The sequence below is a fragment of the Vanessa atalanta genome, chromosome 9, assembly GCF_905147765.1.
Source record: "Vanessa atalanta chromosome 9, ilVanAtal1.2, whole genome shotgun sequence".
Taxonomy (NCBI): Eukaryota; Metazoa; Arthropoda; class Insecta; order Lepidoptera; family Nymphalidae; genus Vanessa; species Vanessa atalanta.
The window spans coordinates 10,352,196-10,371,629 of record NC_061879.1 but is presented as its reverse complement, the minus strand read 5'-3'; the positions used below and the strand labels follow the sequence as shown (position 1 = coordinate 10,371,629).

Sequence of the window (19,434 nt, the reverse complement as noted above, 5' to 3'; positions counted from 1 at the left end):
TTTAGTCTATATTTAATCAATTATAAATTATTTCAATATCCTTTCAATGATTCACGTTTGACGTCCTGTGACGGCCAAATTTTTTAACGATAAATTCCTATTTCTTAAAAGACTACATTAATTAAAAAATTGTATTGACTAACGTACGTACATACTTTACGTACCTACTCATACTTAACTCTTAAACCTGTTAACTACGTACGTAATTTATCTGGCTATTAATAGATATTTCATACACAATTGAAACGAATCGTACCTTTATTAGCATTCATCAGTACGCTGTAACGTAATCACGACAATGTCAAGAATTCAATTTCCGTATATAAACGTGGACTACATATATCTTTTAAGAAAAACTACACATAACCTTATTTAGCTTATGTGTAAGCGAGTAATTAATTTGTTGCCATATAAGAAACCTCATTGTGGCTGTATTCATTGAAATTAAAGTTTCTACAATTCATATTTAAAATATCACGTTTGAAATGACTTTGAATTATATCTTGATTATGTTTCTAGGATTGAAAAACTTAATGTCAGATTTCCGTGATTGCATTCAGTTACGTATTAGAGTGAGTTCATTACCGATACGTTATTAAGTTCAAATGGCAAAACAGTTTATTTTTATTGGAATGATATTTTATTAATATAGATTCTTACAACTTTATATATAAATATTTTAAAGGGTGATTAGTTAAACAATGCTGTTTTATTATCTTCTTCGTTTGAATGTTAAGTCATTGTTGCCAAAAAGGGAGATATCATATTACGCCCGCGAAACAACGCTTACAATGCGTCTTTAGTTGTGTTGTGTTGTGTTTTCTCTTATAAAAAAAAAATAGTTTTGGAGCCTATTCCATCATCTCTTCTAATGTTTTGATGGATACAAACGTGATATAATTTCATACGACACATGCTAGTTCCCACACTATGTTTCTCTTCGCAACAGTGCACGAAACGATGAAACTCAATGGTGCTCAGATTTTAATCTTCAATTAATATGAATTTATTTATTAACTTTAAATTAATAATCTATGACAGTACATAGTACGATTGGTTTTGTAGTTTCTAATGTATGTAAGCGTTGTACAATATTTAGAAACTCAAAACATACTAAAAGTGTATGTAACTATCTTGTCTTTAATAGTGATTTAATCTAGATAAGAAGTTTACCACGATGACCTTCTGCCGTAATGTGATATATTAAATACACAAGAAATATGATATTCATATTTAAATTTTAAATTAAGCATATACAGTATCTAAACATAAACAGATTTATTAATAAGTAGGTATAAAGTTTTCAGAATGTTAATCTTATAAAATAAAATTACTTAGATTAAAAACTATTTAAACATTTTCTATATTTCCGTCAATTGATTATTCTATAGTCTATTTCAATTGCAAGAGGAGTAACCAAATAAACAATTTTGACATTGAATTGACGTGATATCATCGGTCGAGATCTCGAAAACTCTGTGATATTCATTAAGGATTCGCGAAAAAATAGCGTTTTGAATGTCGGCGGTTTGTCGGAACTTTGGAACTAAAATTAAAAGTGGATTTAAATAGAGAACTGTGTGTTATATATAATATAACATATCTATGAGCAAATCACATGGAATATGTAAATCTAAGGTTTGTCTATTCATTGATTGGAGGGTGTACGAACTAAAATGTAGGTACATACATAACTTTTGCAATTAATTTAGCTATCAGCTTACTAGCTCTGCCTAATAATAATTTCAATATTGTATACATTCTATGGTACAAAAAAATTATTATGTATGTTAAAATGGCATATTTTAAAGAATTTTCTTCTGTAAGCTATTAATATTTGTACACATTTAATGTTAAACCCTATTCACATGTACGCCAGAGGCCGTACTATTAAACAGATAAATCCTATCATAGACAATAATATAATGCCTCGAAAAATTACTGCGTTCATTTATTAATTAAGCATATTTATACATAACAGATAAAACAGTGCTAGTATTGTGTAGGAAGTCTGAATTTATAAATGATATAGTTTTCGCACAGTGGTCGAAATTAGACCGTGATGTGCATAATTCGTGCATTTTTTGAACAATGTGTTTTTTACTTTTACATTTTTTTTCGTTATAGTAAAGCGCCTGTCTTATTACCAAATGAATATCAGTTGACAATCACGAGGACAAAAAAGTACTGAATTGTTTAATCAATAAAATAATGATATTATTGTAACTGTGCTAAATCGGAAAATGTCACAAATAGCCAACGCTTGGCATTTTTTTTTTATTTTAAAAAATTCTCATAACTTTAAGATGTATGTGATCCATATTTTCGAAGTAAACATCGTCGGAAATTCTTGTATCACAATTTTTTGTAACAAATGATCACGATACTCATAACCTGGTTTGATTCGTGCTCATTAGTGCCACGACGTCTGTCCGTATTTCACGTTCGCAATCTGTTGCTACTTTCAAAACATTTGCCTTGTTTTACGGAAACAAGAGGTTCGAGGTTGCTAAATATTCGAATATCCGTGATGGTCGACAGAAGCAATATTCATTGTATCTTTAAGCTAGTAACCATATCGATTAAAATAAAAATCGATATAATCAAAAAAGTATATTAAAATAATTACCAAATTTTTAACCTTAGGCAGACAACATTATTACAATAAAAAAAGGTATTTTTTTATAGTTTTGTTATGTTCCGGTTTGAAGGTTGCGAGTAATTATAAATGTAACAGATACAAAATCTTTGATCCCTTGGATTGCTGTACATTGACGTAATAGGAAGTGGTTTGTATAGATTAAGTTAGTATTAGAATTATTAATTTCTTATACTACCGGTATTTATAGGAAAAAAATTACCACTGTCCGTGATTTTTTAAAGTGATGAAACGCATTTATTTTTTATTTTATTTATATGTCAAATTAGTGGTAATGACAACTAGCAACACAGTTCGTTACTCGAAACAAGTGCGTACGGGTGCGGATCCGTATGTTCTAATGAGTGTAAGTGAGCCACTGGAGCAATCAGGCTGAGAAGTTTACGCCGTTGAGAAAATAATTGAAAAACATTTCCGATTATTATATCCATTCGTGACTTTGCGCTCTAATACATCTTGCCAATTTTTTTTTAATTATTTTATATTATTAATGATATCTATATATTTTTTTTAATATCACAGACATTCAATGTTAAGTAAAAAACTCCTTAAATTATGTATGCGCACACGTCATGGAATTTACCAAAGATGATAAAGAGAGGAGATGAGAAGAGAAATGGATCTTCACTGGGGGAGTCTGTGATAATATTTTGGATTTGGAAATACTTTAATATTTGTTATCTCTGCTCTCCGCCTATACCGATTCTATAACAAGTTAATACATTCGTGAGAGTTCTGATGTTTGAAATTACTAGCTATAGTTTCATTAAACTTTCCATTACTGAGATCATATTACTTCCATACGACATACATAGGCATATTGACATACAATGGAAAAGTCAAGCTGAGATACATATGTATATTACAAAACGGAATGAAAAATTCACTTATAGAAACGAAAAACATGTGTATAGATAAATATATTTAAAAAAATCTTGGGTTTTAATTAATTATAATTAAACGATACTGAGAAAGGCAATCGCCACAATTACTTAAACGAATTTACTAAAAAAATAATTACTCAATTAGTATTTTTTTTCGCAAGTTACAGTGTTTTCATAATTCATACGTGATTGACAGGAAAAGATTATGGACTATTTTGATATTTTTTGTTACGTATATATCAATTAATTTTTGAAAATTACAAAGTTAATTGATCTCCATTAGAATAGATTAGAGACGTATAATTATAAATATAAATAATAGCCTATATAATAATAGGCAAAGACAATTTTTTTTTCCAATTTTATTCTCTGTTTTTATTTGTTTATTACTGTCGAGCTTTAGTGTTATCGATAAAAAAATAAGAGTAGAATAATATATGTCCGTAACATTCAAATTTTACTCAAATCCCCAATTATTGTTATGGTCGAATATTTACCACTTCGCGAACACTGGTTATTATTATAACGATATACGACTAAAATATAAACCGATACCTTTGTTGTTAACGCGCAATTCTTTAAAATCTCCACCCATGACGGATCTACGAACCGTAGTACGATACATATTAGTTCAAGTCTATAATTTAGTACGTTATTATTTAATAAAAAATGCTCAATTTTAAAATACAAAGTAATACGTGTAATAATTCAGCTTATCTATATGAAGTGCGAATAATTAACACAGCGACTACAAGAAACGATTATAAATTAATTGTTAGATCAATTTATTACTATCGATGTTGTTACAAGAACAAATAATTCCCCATTTGAAATTCTTGTGTGTAAATGTAGAATACTTTGTATAAAACATTATATTGTAATCTTATACACCAACAATCTACCTATTTAACGCATGATGAATTAATTAGATTGGACCGTACCGTTCTTGCAACAAGTCTATAAAAACATACCTCTATCTTTACTTATAAATGCTGTTTAATGGGCGATTAGTTAAACAATCCTGTGTCTTCTTTCGAATGTCAAATCAATGATGACACAAAGAGAGAAATCAGTGTTTAACTAAACACTCGATATACAACTTTTGCAAGGCCACTATTTTTTCCATAGTCTACATTCAATGACATAACTCTTTAAATAAGTACATGTATAAATATTCGTGAATTCGTATTTAATGTGTTATTTTTCTTGTGTTTCAGATACCTATCGATAGACATGGAAAATCAAGATCGTTAAGTCTTCGCAGTATTTATTCAAGCGAGCCTCCTAAAATCAGAACCCTACAGTACAGTGATATTAAAAATAGAGAAAATTCTGAAAAAATCTTAACTTCAGAATCAAAAGGAAATAATGAAGTAAAAGAAAAGTTATACTTTAAACCGTACACTTCATTAATACCAAAAATGAGTTTTAGCACGGAAAAGGTGGTTGAAAAGAATCCTCGTATTTTGGATTTACGAGAAAAATTAAATGAAATATCCAGAAAGCAAGAGCGTAACGTTGACAAAATGACTAAAGGGCTTATTAACGATATAACTCAACATTTGGTTGATGATAAAGACGGAGATGAATCTGGACCGTATAGTTTGTTATTTGACCTACAAACAAATCCCTCAACATCTTCGAAGCAAATGAGGCCAGATTCGTGGAGCTCAAAAGGATTAGATGAAAGCTTTGAATCCAATTCTCAAAACTCAAGCAGAATCACCAATTTGGCTAATAAAAGCTTGGAAAGATTACCAAATGTTCTAAATTTTGATGATAAGCCAATGAAGGAATTTGAATACTCATGTGAAAAAGAATTTAATTTTATTCCTAAAAAACCGTTTTGCACTCAATCCAGGTCAGATCTTTGTTTACAACTTAAATCTCATATACATTCTCGAACCTACGAAACGAACTTAAGCCCGAACGATAACTCACTAAGCAGAAATAACGAAGAGAATTCATTGGACGATAGTTTAGGTATTCTTACACCAGATCAAATGGACGATATATGTTATTTAGAAAACGCATTTTCCCCAACAGTTGAAGGTTTACCGATATTTTGTGATAATAATGAGTACAAGGCATCTCCAGATAATGGAGATACTCCTTCCACTGATCGAACCGACAGTAACTCGGCAGCATCTACCATACAAAATGATGGTTTTGAAAATATAAGTAACAAATGCAACAAATTAAGAGAATCTTTTGCGCCGATAGCAACTTTGGATGCTATGGACCCCATTATAAGTGAAGAAGGTAATTTCAAAGCATTTTGTTATTCCGTTGAAGAATCATCCGAGCAAGATATTAATTCTGTTAAAGATGATATTAATATATGTAAAGAAGATTGTGCATCTAATCTAGTTGAGGAAGAATTTTTACCATCCATTCACGGAAGCATTTTGGAGCCAGCTAGTTCCATTGCTGATACAACTGTTAACTTAGATATTCCTTTGGATTGTAAACACGGGAATATTTTGGCATCGAATCGAATAGATCAAACTCCTTCGCCCGAAGATTTACCACTCGATAGTTCTGACTTGAATGGCGAAATCAGCACGTATTCACAGTTTTCTGCTTCAACTCTACACGATTCACAAACCTATTCAGACAGTAAAAATGATAAGTCTATGGAAACTTCGAAAGTGTCTAATAGTTTTATAACAAGCATAACTAGTATTACTAGTTTGGATGGTTATCAAGGTGATGGGGAAATGTCACGACCAGTAAGTAGAAGTGCCGAACATAATATTGGACCAAGGGAAGACGCTATTGAAATGGACTGGCAAAATGTGCCTGTACCGAGAAGAGTCGATCCAATGACAGATTCCGATTTCTTTACGGAAAGCGACGCGGATGGTTTAGATGAACATATGCAACGCGGCGATCGGAGAGCACAAGTTATTGATGGAGCTCTTTACGGTGGAAAAAATAAGAATGGAAATGCTCCTTTAATAGTAAATAGAAGTGAAGATTCTTGTATGGAATCAAGTGGAGTTTACACAGACTTTGAGAATCAGCGTGCCTCACCTGTTTTCTTAAATGTTATAAACGACATGTCACCTGATTCAACGACATCTACTCATTCAGAATGCAGCCAAAAAAGTTCTGGATGTGGCAAGATTAAGACATGCTTCACGCCTGTAGAGGACGTATTAGAAAAACAAAACTCTGATATATCTCATGTTGTTGATGACGATGAAACCCCAAAAAATACAAGCAAAAGAAATTCTCTTAATAGCGTTAAAGATGTTAGATGTATTGAAAAAGGCAAAGAAGAGAAAAGAAGTTTCACATTAAAGAAGTATAAAATGCCTAAGCGGGACGTACCTAGTAAATTAAAAACTATGTTGGCCAGTCGAAAGACTGAGGTAACTAATAGTGTACAGAATAGTCCAAAATCCGTGAAAAAGCCAGAAAGACGCGACAATTTCTCGAAGAAAAACTCTATTGATACTAAAATTGATTACAAGACGAAATCGTTTAAAGATATTAAATCAAAGGTAGATTGTTCGTTTACATTACAACGGTCGCAAACTTCATGTAGTGTAACCAGAATGCTAAGCTCAAAATCATCAAATAACAATACGAAGCCTAAAAGGTAATTATGTTATATTTTCTATTTATATTTTTTTTATTCCGAGGTCCTGGGTTCAAACCCCAAATTAGGCCGATAAAAAGTTATTTATTATTGAGTTTTTATGGTTCCGGAGTCTGGAAGTAGGAAAACACTTCCAGATACTCAATTTGCCCTGTTCCATCCTATGTCGTAATAGATAGAGCAAGAAAAAAGATTGCATTTATATTTCGCAAATATTTGTCATGAATTTTAAACGGAACTCATTAACGTCATAAAACGCTTAATAGTACCAAATATGTATATTTCTTTCAGTCGCCATATACGAATGCGAATGGAACTAGGATCAGCCAATGGCAGTGGAAAAAGCAGCTTGCACAGTTCTCAAAGTGACATCAGCGCGACCAGCACTCCTTTAGGAAAACACTCCAACAGCCGCTTCCCTTTGCTACGTAAGTTTATATTTAAAATAAATCTTATGCGCTTCTCCATGATTAAGCAAGTAATTATCTCGATATTAATTATACGTGTGCACGAGAACACCCTTCTAAAATACAATTAGTAACTAAGAAATAGTTTTTTTTCGATTATGTAGTTATTTTTGTCACGTTTGGAGCGCCTGTATTTTTTAAAGAGCAATATCTTAATATGAAGAAATTTCTTCTTTTTTATGAACAGTTATATTTGAGGTGTCACAAAAAGTATGAATAGTTAATGAATGAAGAAGAGTAGTATGAATAGTTAATATTCGCAATATACGTTCCATCATCGCCCAAGTATATGAAGTTTTATCCGAATCGAGAGTTCAATAAACAGCAAATTCATAATAAATTAAATTTGGATGACAAAATTTAATACTAAAAGTTGTAATTAAATATAAAACAAGATATTTTATTGCCTCAAGACATAAAAATGGATTCATATATTATATATTAATCCATTTTTATGTCTTGAGCAACTTTATAAGAAGAAACGAACTTAATAGTATAAAGGTAAGGTTTCAATCTCGGCGATAAATGAAAACAAAACGGCAGATAAGTTTATTTAGCATTATAATAATACAGACTTATATTTTTGATATAAAAATGAGCAAAAAGTAAATAAGCTACAATGAATACCTATAGTAGATACCTATTGCAAGACAATTAAAACATTGCATAGCTAAATAGAACCTAACGTTAATTATAATGAGTTTATTGACATTCATACACACAGTGATAACACCACCAACACAAAGACACAGACTACCAATTCTATTTCTCACGAATTGTTTGCATTTTTAAGCTAATTTTATTTATTGAGGATTCCATGAATTTTCATAGTAAAAGCAAAAAAAGGGAAATTAACTTATCAAAAAAGTCACGATGGTAAAAAAACTGGTTTTGCAATGTCATGAACTTAGTTATTATAATGACGTGTTTGAGTGAGACTTTTCTTTTTGAACGTATGGAATTGTTTATATCTCGAGACATAAACAATTGTGTTAATTCTCTCGCTATATACCGCTGTATATATATCGTTACTTTATAAAAGGAAAAACTTGAATATTTACAAAGTAATATTAGGATATAATGATTCTGTTATTTATAATGAAATAATAAGTCGATTATTTTTCTATAAATAATAACAGTAAATTAGAGGCGCTGCTGTTTGTTTCCTTTAATCAGCTGGGCCTGCACAAATCAATGCAAAAGGTCGCTAGAGAAGTGACACGAGGAGGACCGCATGGCAACTGGCATTTCCTCTTGCCCGTCTAGCGAAGTTACTGTAGTTGAGTTGGCTCGGCAGTCGCCGGTGAGACGCGAGCCGGCGCGCGCCGTCTGCGCCACACTGTCGCGGTCGTGACGTCATCGTACTACACGAAAAATCAATGGTTCCCCTCCGTCCCTAAGGTTAACCGCATACCGCATTTTTATCAAAGGAAAATGTGACCTATGCCAGTGAAGTGTTAAAAACTACAGTTCAATGTCAAATGAGCAGATAACGTAAAGCAGTTCCTCATGTGAACGTTTTTCTTTAATGTACCTGTTTTTGTGTGGTGTCATAATTTTAATTCATAGAAAATATTAAAATAAAATAATTATTTAAATATTTACAAACAAAAAAACTACAAAAAAAATCCGAAACGAAATGTTAATTAACGGTCAAAATAGTACGTAAAACATACACATATTCCAGCTATCATAAAAATAGACGGTTAAATGTTACGTAAAGTTCGACAGCGTAGTATTTAAATTAAATTAGTGTGTTCCGAGAAATATGCATCTAGACCACGTAATCATATTGACAGTACAGTATCTGTTAACTCAGTTTTAAATCCGTCATACATTTAATTTATTTTTTTCAAGTCAAGAAACAATTGAATAAACAATAGCTATACGCTAAACAGACAACATTTCAAGTCGACCTTAATATTCTATTATGCAGTAGAATTCCAAGTCTACGGTTAGTTCCGTTTGTTATTTGTTGAGTAGCTTTACTTTAGTTAACAACATTAAAAATATTGCATAGATTAAAAATAAAATAACAAAAACGTCATAAAAGTGAATGCACCGTGTATTTACGCTTTGTTTCAAAGGAATACAAAAACAATTAAAAAAAAAGAACAATGTGAAAGTTCGGATTGCATTTCATCGTAATAGATACCTGGAGTAAATATTTATTATTTTGTTTCTTATTCGAAAATCATCATCAGAAAGTTTATTACAAGTATAAGTCTATATAATGCAAACTACTCGAAATATTCATTTAACGATTAATACTTCTCGTTCCGTTCCAATCATACAATAATCAAAACATCTATACCTTTCACTGTATGACTGGCCGTGTATCAATCAACAGGCAAAATGTAACTGTAATTTTTATGGAAAATAATTTCTCCATAGCGCGTACTAAGTTAATATTGCAGTATAACAAAAAAAAAACTTGCAAAAAAAATGGCAACTTTTGCTAAAATGTTCAAATAAAAATAAGATTAAAATTACAGCATAAACGCTACAAGATCTTTAACCCACTGATACCCGGCGTCTTTATCACGAAAGGTATCGATCATTGAGATATAAAAGATCGACGCCTGACGTCCAATCATCTGTAGTTATAACATAAGCGTGATAGATGTTGTACATTTATCTTCTGTCGACCTTTCAAAGCGACACTATATAGTAGGTATAACAATGTAATGTATACTAGAATACACTCGTATTTAATTCAATTCTCGAGGGTACATATACTTTATATGTAAATACAATAGTTCCTTGTAATATTAATTAGTATCGGCAAGTATTTTAAGGTCTGGTGATCGACTATTACTGCTACTTGTGTAGAAACTGGAACTGCAGCGTTGATTAGCCATAAAGCCCGCGGCGTTGGTATAAAATGGTCTAATGGTCTAGCAAGCAATGTTCGCGAGTGAAATCCGCTGGAAGGCGATGCAGTGTAACGGGTTATTCTCGTCGATGGATTTGTTGACGAGCCGAGAAACGTTGACCCCGTCGGAAAGGCGAAACCAAATACACTGTGTACTATCAAACTGCCGGCAAAGGTTTAGTTCCTTTATCAGGTGTCAAACTTTTTGATAACGATTTGCTATCTGTGGTGTTATCGATAGAGTTAAGAGATGTTTCACGCGGTAATCTCGGGATCAGAATTACCAGTCAATTGTAGTTTGATAGTAAATATTATTATACCATACAATATATGTCTCGATATATTCATGCACCTTAATTACTGTCTGGATTTTATTGAAGAGCTAACAATAAAACTTTAATATGAAAAATAGTCACAACATAGTTGCTGATGTTTTAAGCACAATGGAATAATAAATTTTAAATTTGTAACTTGCTACACAAAAAGTTTTTATACCAAAATTTTAAATATCGAACCAATATAGTTTGCCCCAGCTACTTTCCAATATATCCAGCTACTAATTGGATAATATGTTCTAGTGAACATCAATTATCACCATTAACAGGACCGAACTTAAAACGTTAACAATATCAAGTTGCTTATGGTTACGAAAGAAAAATATAAATATTTGAACAACACAATCGTTTCATTCAATGTATAAATTCAATTTTGTTGACATACAATTACAAATTGGTATAATTGCATAATAGTTTAATGGGGTAAAAGCCTACGTGACATAGCACTCTATTGTTATATATAGTATCTACTATTTTGACCCGTAATACATTTAGATGCCATTATTTGTATTTATTGCTCACGACGAATAGTTGGGCAATCTATTATAAGACATAATCTGTTTCTGAACTGCGAATCGAAATATGTTCCAAAATAATAATTCCCCAATAGTACTTAACAAATTTTGATTTACAAAAATGTGGCGTCGGTTTTTTTTTTAGTGTTTAGTTTATCGAACAATGAAAGTTTAATACCTTACTTTTACATATTGCTACTGTCAATGGAAAAGGTCGTATGTATATATATACTTTTTTTGGTTTGGCTTGTCGTGTGTATAAATTAAGTACCAATTTAATAATTGCAAAATGTCGCGTCAATGTTTTTTTAATCTGTGGTTTGAACGTTTTAAAAGTACCGTTGAAAGGGAAAATATAAATACCTATTGTACAAATAAAACATAAGATAATAATTATTTTGCTTTTTCCTTCAAAGTACATGTTGTATATGATTGTTCCTAAAGTGCGTGAGCAAAGATGGGGTACTCTCATAATCCTATCGTTAAGCTATCTGGCACGACCGAACAAAATTCAGGTGCAGACCAACGACGTTTCATACTTTTCAAAGCTACAACACTCAATAATAGACCTCGAGGTCTGCAAACTTGTAAGCCAGTAGACGAGCGAGGCAATGAGAGGCAGCACTCGTACACATGACTGCACGAACAGTAACGATACAATATTACTGCTTTTTGTCTGTGAGACCAAATTCCATACGACCTTACAACCGAATAGTATAATAGATTAACGAGAGTTATTCTACCTACATGACAAGACACTCGTCATTTCGCCCACTGCAGTTTACGAACACGAGTGACATTGACAAATACTAACAGTTACGTTTACTTTAAACATATTTGTTTTGTTTACTCGTAGATGACTGAATGTTAAAACCTCGCGTTTTTTATAAAGGCTATTTTAGTTAGTAAATTTATATTATCATTCGGTTGCCGAGATGCTAATAGCACATTTATTGGGGTTTGGTATTATAAATTATGCACTGCAAGAATATTTTAAGGGGATTTTTGGTGTGTTAGTTTTTGACAACCATATGGGGTGTTAATAAAATTGATGATAAAAATAAAACAATGCCTTAGTTAGATCTTAAACCCAAACTATTCTACTTCTGCTGCAACAAAACAAAATTGACAGTAATATTATTTCAACGCAATTCTTATATTTATACATACGTCTTTAATTTTATTTGTTAATTACTTGTGATTTTATAGAGATTTTCGTGTTTCTTTCACCCATTTGGACCCATTTATTAAACAGTCGTAATAAAGTTTTGCGAATATGGCCTCTCAAATAGTCCTAACAGAGCTTTTGCAAATAGATTGCTTCGTTTCATATTTACTGCGTGTGTTTGTGTCACGGTCATTATTATTTGCTTATTTATTTAACACTATGACACTTAACTTTGACATTAAGTAATCTCTAAATAATATCTAAATGACTTTATAGTTCTGTTCTGTCATTACCGTTTATTTAATTAACAAATCATCAATCATTGAACAATTAGAAATCTATTTAAAGAAAGCGAGTTTTACAAATTTAAATTTTGTTTTAAAAATCGTAACACGTCAGTTTTTTACTTCGTTTCTATCTTCGACTTTAATATTCAAATTAAAAAAAAAAAAACATCCACACCAAATAGTGCACTTAGATTTTCTATAGAAGCTTATTTTAGTAATTTATCGAATATATTATTGACAACATAGTTAAGTGTGAAATCGTCATCTTTATTTCGTATTTATCGGCTGAGATAAAAATAATATGTCATTAATCAAACATCGCAAATGTATTTAATGACGTAACTATTTATGTACCTACAAAAGATATTTAATAGTTTCCAAGAAACAGCATCGTCGGTATAGGATTTAATACCGGATATCTCAGAATATGTAACTTAATAATAAATGAAACAATATATTTTGAAATCAAAGTTAAATGTCATTGTATAATATGTGAATAAGAACTATTGTTTGAACCTCTGAAATTTTAAATCCATTTTATCGGTAAAGTTTACGTATGTCTGCAATATATGTATGTCGACTAGTTTGTGCCCGCGGTCTCACGCTCATGTGAGTGGCTGGAGCCAGGTCTTAGGTACCTATGGTAGATAACTGTCTATTTCTGTAACACTGACAACTTGTTTCCAAATGTAATGATGATCGGTTGAGTTGTAAAGACGTGAAAGCAAAAGCAAATTCACTTTCGAATGTAAAATATTTGCCTTCTGTTACCCGTCCGCTTCGCTATTTAAATAAACTTGAAAAAGGTGGAAAGATCAAGGGAATTCAAAAATTAAAAGCCTATAAACATCTATGGACAATTCCGCGTTGATTGGTCATAGTCTTATACCGATACGTGCAGTAGTTTTCACGTGATTGTCGTAAAAATGACTATACTTGGTGGTAGGGCTTTGTGCAAGCCCATCTGGGTAGGTTCCACCCACTCATCAAATATTCTACCGCCAAATAACAGTACTCTGTATTGTTGTGTTCCGGATAGAAGGGTGAGTGAGCCAGTGTAATCACAGGCACAAGGGATATAACATCCTGGTTATCAAGGTTGGTGGCGCATAAGTGATGTAAGGAATGGTTAATATTTCTTACAGCGCCTTTGTCTATGGGCGGTGGTGACCACTTACCATCAGGTGGCCCATATGCTCGTCCGCCAACCAATGCCATAAAAAAAAATTGCTTTGCATATGTCTACAATATCCAAGCTGAGCATTGTTGGTTCAGTGGCGTACCTGAAGAACGGTCCAGCTGTGGACGATTATACCTTGTCGATAATGATGAAATGACTAAAACTACTAGAAATCCGTAAAAGTCAACGACAACTTCTGACAAGGTGTTCGGATTTAGCGAGGTCTTGATTTGTTACAGCTATTACTTTAAAACTATTAAAAATCACCACCTAAAATCCAATACGAATTATAATTAATAAAACTGTGAAAACGATAACTCGACAAACAAAAACATTCCTAAATTATAATACACGAACTGTTTTAGTGTCTTCTCTCTCTTCGTTTCATCATCTTATCATCATCATATGACGTACAATAAAAAAAAAAGTAAAAATTATCTTCGACGTATTACATATATAAAAATAAATCTTACAAAGATGCATATTAATACTTTTATCTTCAAAGCATGTTTATAACATGTTCATTTAAATGTTCTCGCAATTACAGGGAAACGCAACACATTAAATCATTTTTACGAGATATAATTATTTACGTTAAGCGATAAAGGATCACTTGAGCTAGAGTATTCGAACAAACGAATAGCAAACCTACTACTAATTAAGTCGTTCACTGTAAGATACACAATACACTGCAGGATAGTATTGCATCCAGACAATTGTATGAGGAGTACCTATTCGTGGTTTTGTGACCGCAAGAAACCGGTTACAATATATTATACAGGTGGTTGCTTTGGAACTGGTTCCAAATTATTTAAAAATACCATGTAGATAAGCGGTAAACGAACCGACGTTGCTTAACCATATCAAGTCTACTTTTACTTGGAGGATATATCAATGGAAATAATTGGGTTAATTGCTCCTTAACTTTTATCCGTGATTATAAATAACACATACAGAAAATACATTGAATATTCATATAAAAGCAAAGATATTCACAAAATATTTGTAATAGATAATATGTAGTATGAACATTATTATATTTAATAGATTTATTTCCATTATGGGCATAATTATACAGGTCATATCAAAACAAATATTTTATCGACATCTTTTTAATTAAATGAATTTTTTTTTTATTAAACGACGTAATAATAATTAAAATTTATTCTTTGAGCCCAATCTCTTTTAAAAAAGAACGTAATAATCTCGAACCCAAATTACTATTTAGAATTAAATTACAAACAGTATAATTAGTATGAACTTCGAAAGCTAAACGATATCGCTGTTCATACTTGTTTTCTTCTGATTCTCACTTCAAGATATCTCATTGAATAATTTTAACGTTAGTGTTTGTTGAACTAGAAAGTAGATGATCGATTAACTGCGCTAATAATTAATGTTCTAACGTGTAACGCAGGCTGATAGCTTGTTTTGTTTTTGCATTTATGAATTATAATTATTATAATTCAAAGATGCAAGAGTTTTGCACTGTTTGTTGAATATTTAATACTGATTAATATTATCTAGTGTTTTATTCGTTCTTTAAATATATTAACGACTTACCAATTATTTATATAAAGCCCATAATTGGATCCAAATAAAAATTAAATAATATTTTCTGTACCAATCATGACCGCGTGGAATGTGACGCAATTGCTAACAGCATTTTCCCGTTGAATCGCAATTCCGATCCTGTGTACAAAAAATGAACCAGTCATATGCCACCGGTGGATAAAATGTTATAATTTCTTACATATAAAATGTAATATTTACATTGATGACATTAACGCGTCTTTACAAATAGATATTGAAAGTAGCTATTGTACAAACCGTGACCGCGTGGAATGGTGAAATGAACCAGCCCCTCTGTCACCAATAAACCGAGGTTTTAAATGTTACATAGTTTTTTATTTTCAAGTTTCGAAGTAATTTTATAACTTATAAAAAAACAGCTTCCAGAACGAAGTGGTAATCAAGGCGAGCGAACTACTTTCCTTTTAAATATTTCATTAATCTTTGCGGTAAAGGTGATTAAATCGTAATCCATACTAATATTACAAATGCGAAAGTAACTCTGTCTGCCTGTTGCTTTTTCACGGTCGAACCTCTGAACCGAATTTGATGAAATTTGGTTTGAAGCAAGCTTGAACTCTGAGGAAGGACATGGCTACTTTTTATGCCTTAAGGTATACCTTACGACCTAGCCCTAACACGCGAGCCAAGCCTCGGGCTACCTGTCTTAAATAAATAGTAAAAAAAAAAGTCTATTTAACTTGTGTATACATTACATTGGATTGAGACTTGAATTGCAATCATAAATAAAGAAAAATAAAACCTGTAAATATCCCAATATTAAGCAAAAGCCTGCTCAGCTCGACAAGAGAAGACTTAGAACTTATTTCACCAGGCTGTTTCACTGTAGCTTGTTGTTCATCCAACGCATGAAATTTTTCTCACTATGTTGGAAAATCCCACATCTTTGAAAACAAGATAATTTATAAACAAAAATTTAGCAGAGGTGTTTAGCTTATGCTTAAGCATTCTTTTTGGCAGGCACTCGCATTCTTTAAGATTCGCGTGTTCAAAAGTGAGAAGTTTTTCAATTCCATATTATAAGTGATTAATATTTTGTTAATGTCGTGAGACCCATGCAATATTGTACGTTGCTAATAAAACCTAAGTAGTTTGTTTCATGGTTGTAATTTTATGGGCTAGGCTGTTTATGCTCGGAGACAGCACGTTCGCGTAACTAATGGTAACGCGTTTCGACTTTGTAATTTAATGTTACGTGACTTCAATAATTATACCACTTTCGATCGTCTTATTCGATAACCATGTGAAGTTCGGCAACGTAGGTATGCGTTCGCGTATGAGACCGCGTAATAAAAATCATTATTATTACAGAACACTGTGATATTTTCCATTATATGTATGTATTCATACTTGTATGCAGCACGTATGAAATTACTGATTTTCATATAAAGAATTGTGACCAAATCAATTTTATTGTTTAGTCTAGTCTAGTCTAGTTTCCATATGCGGCTTTGCCCGCGTTTGTACCGTCAATACAAAAATGACGGTATCTTTGGTTTTACTTGCTCATTGAATATCAATGTTAAAAAAAAATCATTAATTTGTTTATTTTTTTATTTTTATATTTTCTTTATTATACGATCACCAGGATCGACAACTTATAACAAATATATTTCATACTTTTCATGGCGGTTTTACTTCGGATATTGTACCGCAAAACAGCAATGCTTAGTACTAAACTGTAACTACAAAGTATTGTAACATTTTAGTTTCCAAAGTTGGTGGTTCATTAGTGATGTAAGGAATTGTTAATACGACTTACGGAGACAATTTTCGGCGAAGAACACTAACTATCAGGGAGGCGTCCTTCGCCAGACCGCCTACCAATATAAAAAAAAACAATGTAGGTACTACATAAGTAATATTTTGTTTTAAAGTGAAGAAGAATGTAATAAATGTAAACAACGTTGTAAATCACCAGCTATTAAGGTAGCGCGCTATAATATTATACGGTAAAAAATACGATAAATTGAAATCTTTTAAAAAATTGTCCGTACTTTAAACATACAAAGATAAAATCGTGGCTCAGCCCACAGTGATGTCGAACATCAAGCCGGATGTTAATTTGCGCATCCTCTTATATTGTTGTTTGTAAAACGATGGTGTTTATTGAACCAATGTATAGGTATAAATAATGTAGATCGTTCAAGTGACACATATAGGCGCGCCTTGGAGATAAACCTACTCGTGGTCGTGATGTGAGGCGCTCTTATGCCGTCGTACACCCTCTCCGCCGCTGTTTTGTACTCTCTTGTGTGGCACGTATGCTACATAATTCGTCGTTATATATTATTATAATATTAAGAAAATTCTTATTATGTTCCAAATTTATTTATTGAGATTCTTTATAACTGATACCTGAGTACTTTATAACCAAAACTATACATGATACTCATGATTTTACACGCATATATTACTCTACATAAAAGCAGGGATTTTATTTTTAAATAACTTTAAAAAAGTACGTTATCAATTATTGAAGTCATAGTCAAAAACTTTAAAATAAAAAAAAAAACATAAAAACTTATTTCTTAGGTTAAAGTAACTTTATTTTTTAAGAATTTAGGACAGTATCTAACATTACTGATTTTATTTTGTATGTATTAAAAAAAGTCTAATTCAATTTTACACGCTGGCAAATTTCTTTTCACCCTTATGCAGTACAATGAAGCAAGCTTAAGGGGACTACATGAGCTAAATGCAAGTTTTATAATGCAAAAAAGTATACGATCCAATGCAGTAAACCAAATGAAAAAAATATATGATAATCTTCAGGACACATGCTAAGTATTTGTTATTTTGAAAACATGATGTAATTAATTTGGTACGATAGAAAAAAATCACAAAGTTACCTCTAAAAAGATCTTTTAATCAATATTAACTATACTTATATACGTTCCATAATTCTGGTTTTTTGTCAGATTATTCTACAAGCAATATACTATTTAACCTGGGTGTCACTTTTTTAGTAAAATCAATAGATTTTTTTTAAATCCGATATTCTTATTTTCGAACAAAATGCGTACGCATGTGTGCGTAAACGCCGTGTACAGACAATGCCGGCCGAGGCCTGATGCTATATAGACGTGTCGATCTTTTCGCCGCATCATTCATTACGTTACGAGATATTTTTTTGTAATTTTAATTGTAAATTCATTGTTTCATGTTTTCTTATAATAAATTTTATTCTTTCTTGTAAATAAATATATTAAGTTAAAATAGTGTAGTAGTAATTAGGCATTTGTTTTTTTATTATATTATTTGTTATAAATTTTAATTGTGTAAATATGGGAAATAAAGTGAAACGCGTGAGGAAAACTAAAAAACGTTTATATAAATCAAGCGCCGAACATACATATGAACGATATTAAAAGGTAAGAGTATTTAATTAGTAAACATATTTTTTTTTTATAAATTATGAATATTGAAAACATCTACTAGAAAAATGTGCAATCAGTTCGCATATAATCAGATTTTTCGAGCCATTTTTAATAATTGCGATAGAGTATTTGGTCAAAGGAAGGAAAACATCAATTGACTTTCATGGGGATCAAGTGACTACATTCGATCCCCATGAACTCGAAGCATTTTTTTTTTCATTATAACTACTATGACATATTAAGATACATATTTTTTAAATACATAATTTTATAATTAATAAAAATGTAATTACTAACATATATTTATTTTTTTACAGAATAAAGAAAGTCGAAAACAATAACACGGAAGCTATTTATATTGCGTAAAAGTTTAATTTTATCGATTGTTTATAATAAGAATTAAAGTTATGTATGAACTAATTTTAATAATAATAAAAAAAAGTAAAGTCGTAACAAAAAAAATGTAATTGTTGTGAACCAGAGA

At 31.4% G+C, this 19,434-nt stretch overlaps 1 protein-coding gene across 1 annotated transcript in view; it reads left to right on the top strand.

Annotated features, from left to right (window-relative positions):
* LOC125066114 overlaps positions 1–19,434 on the top strand; it is a 95,106-nt gene that overhangs the window by 15,965 nt on the left and 59,707 nt on the right. The window contains exons 2-3 of the mRNA XM_047674032.1: positions 4,761–7,150; positions 7,442–7,578. Coding sequence (XP_047529988.1) covers positions 4,761–7,150; positions 7,442–7,578 — 2,527 coding nt within the window. The remainder of the gene's footprint in view (positions 1–4,760; positions 7,151–7,441; positions 7,579–19,434) is intronic.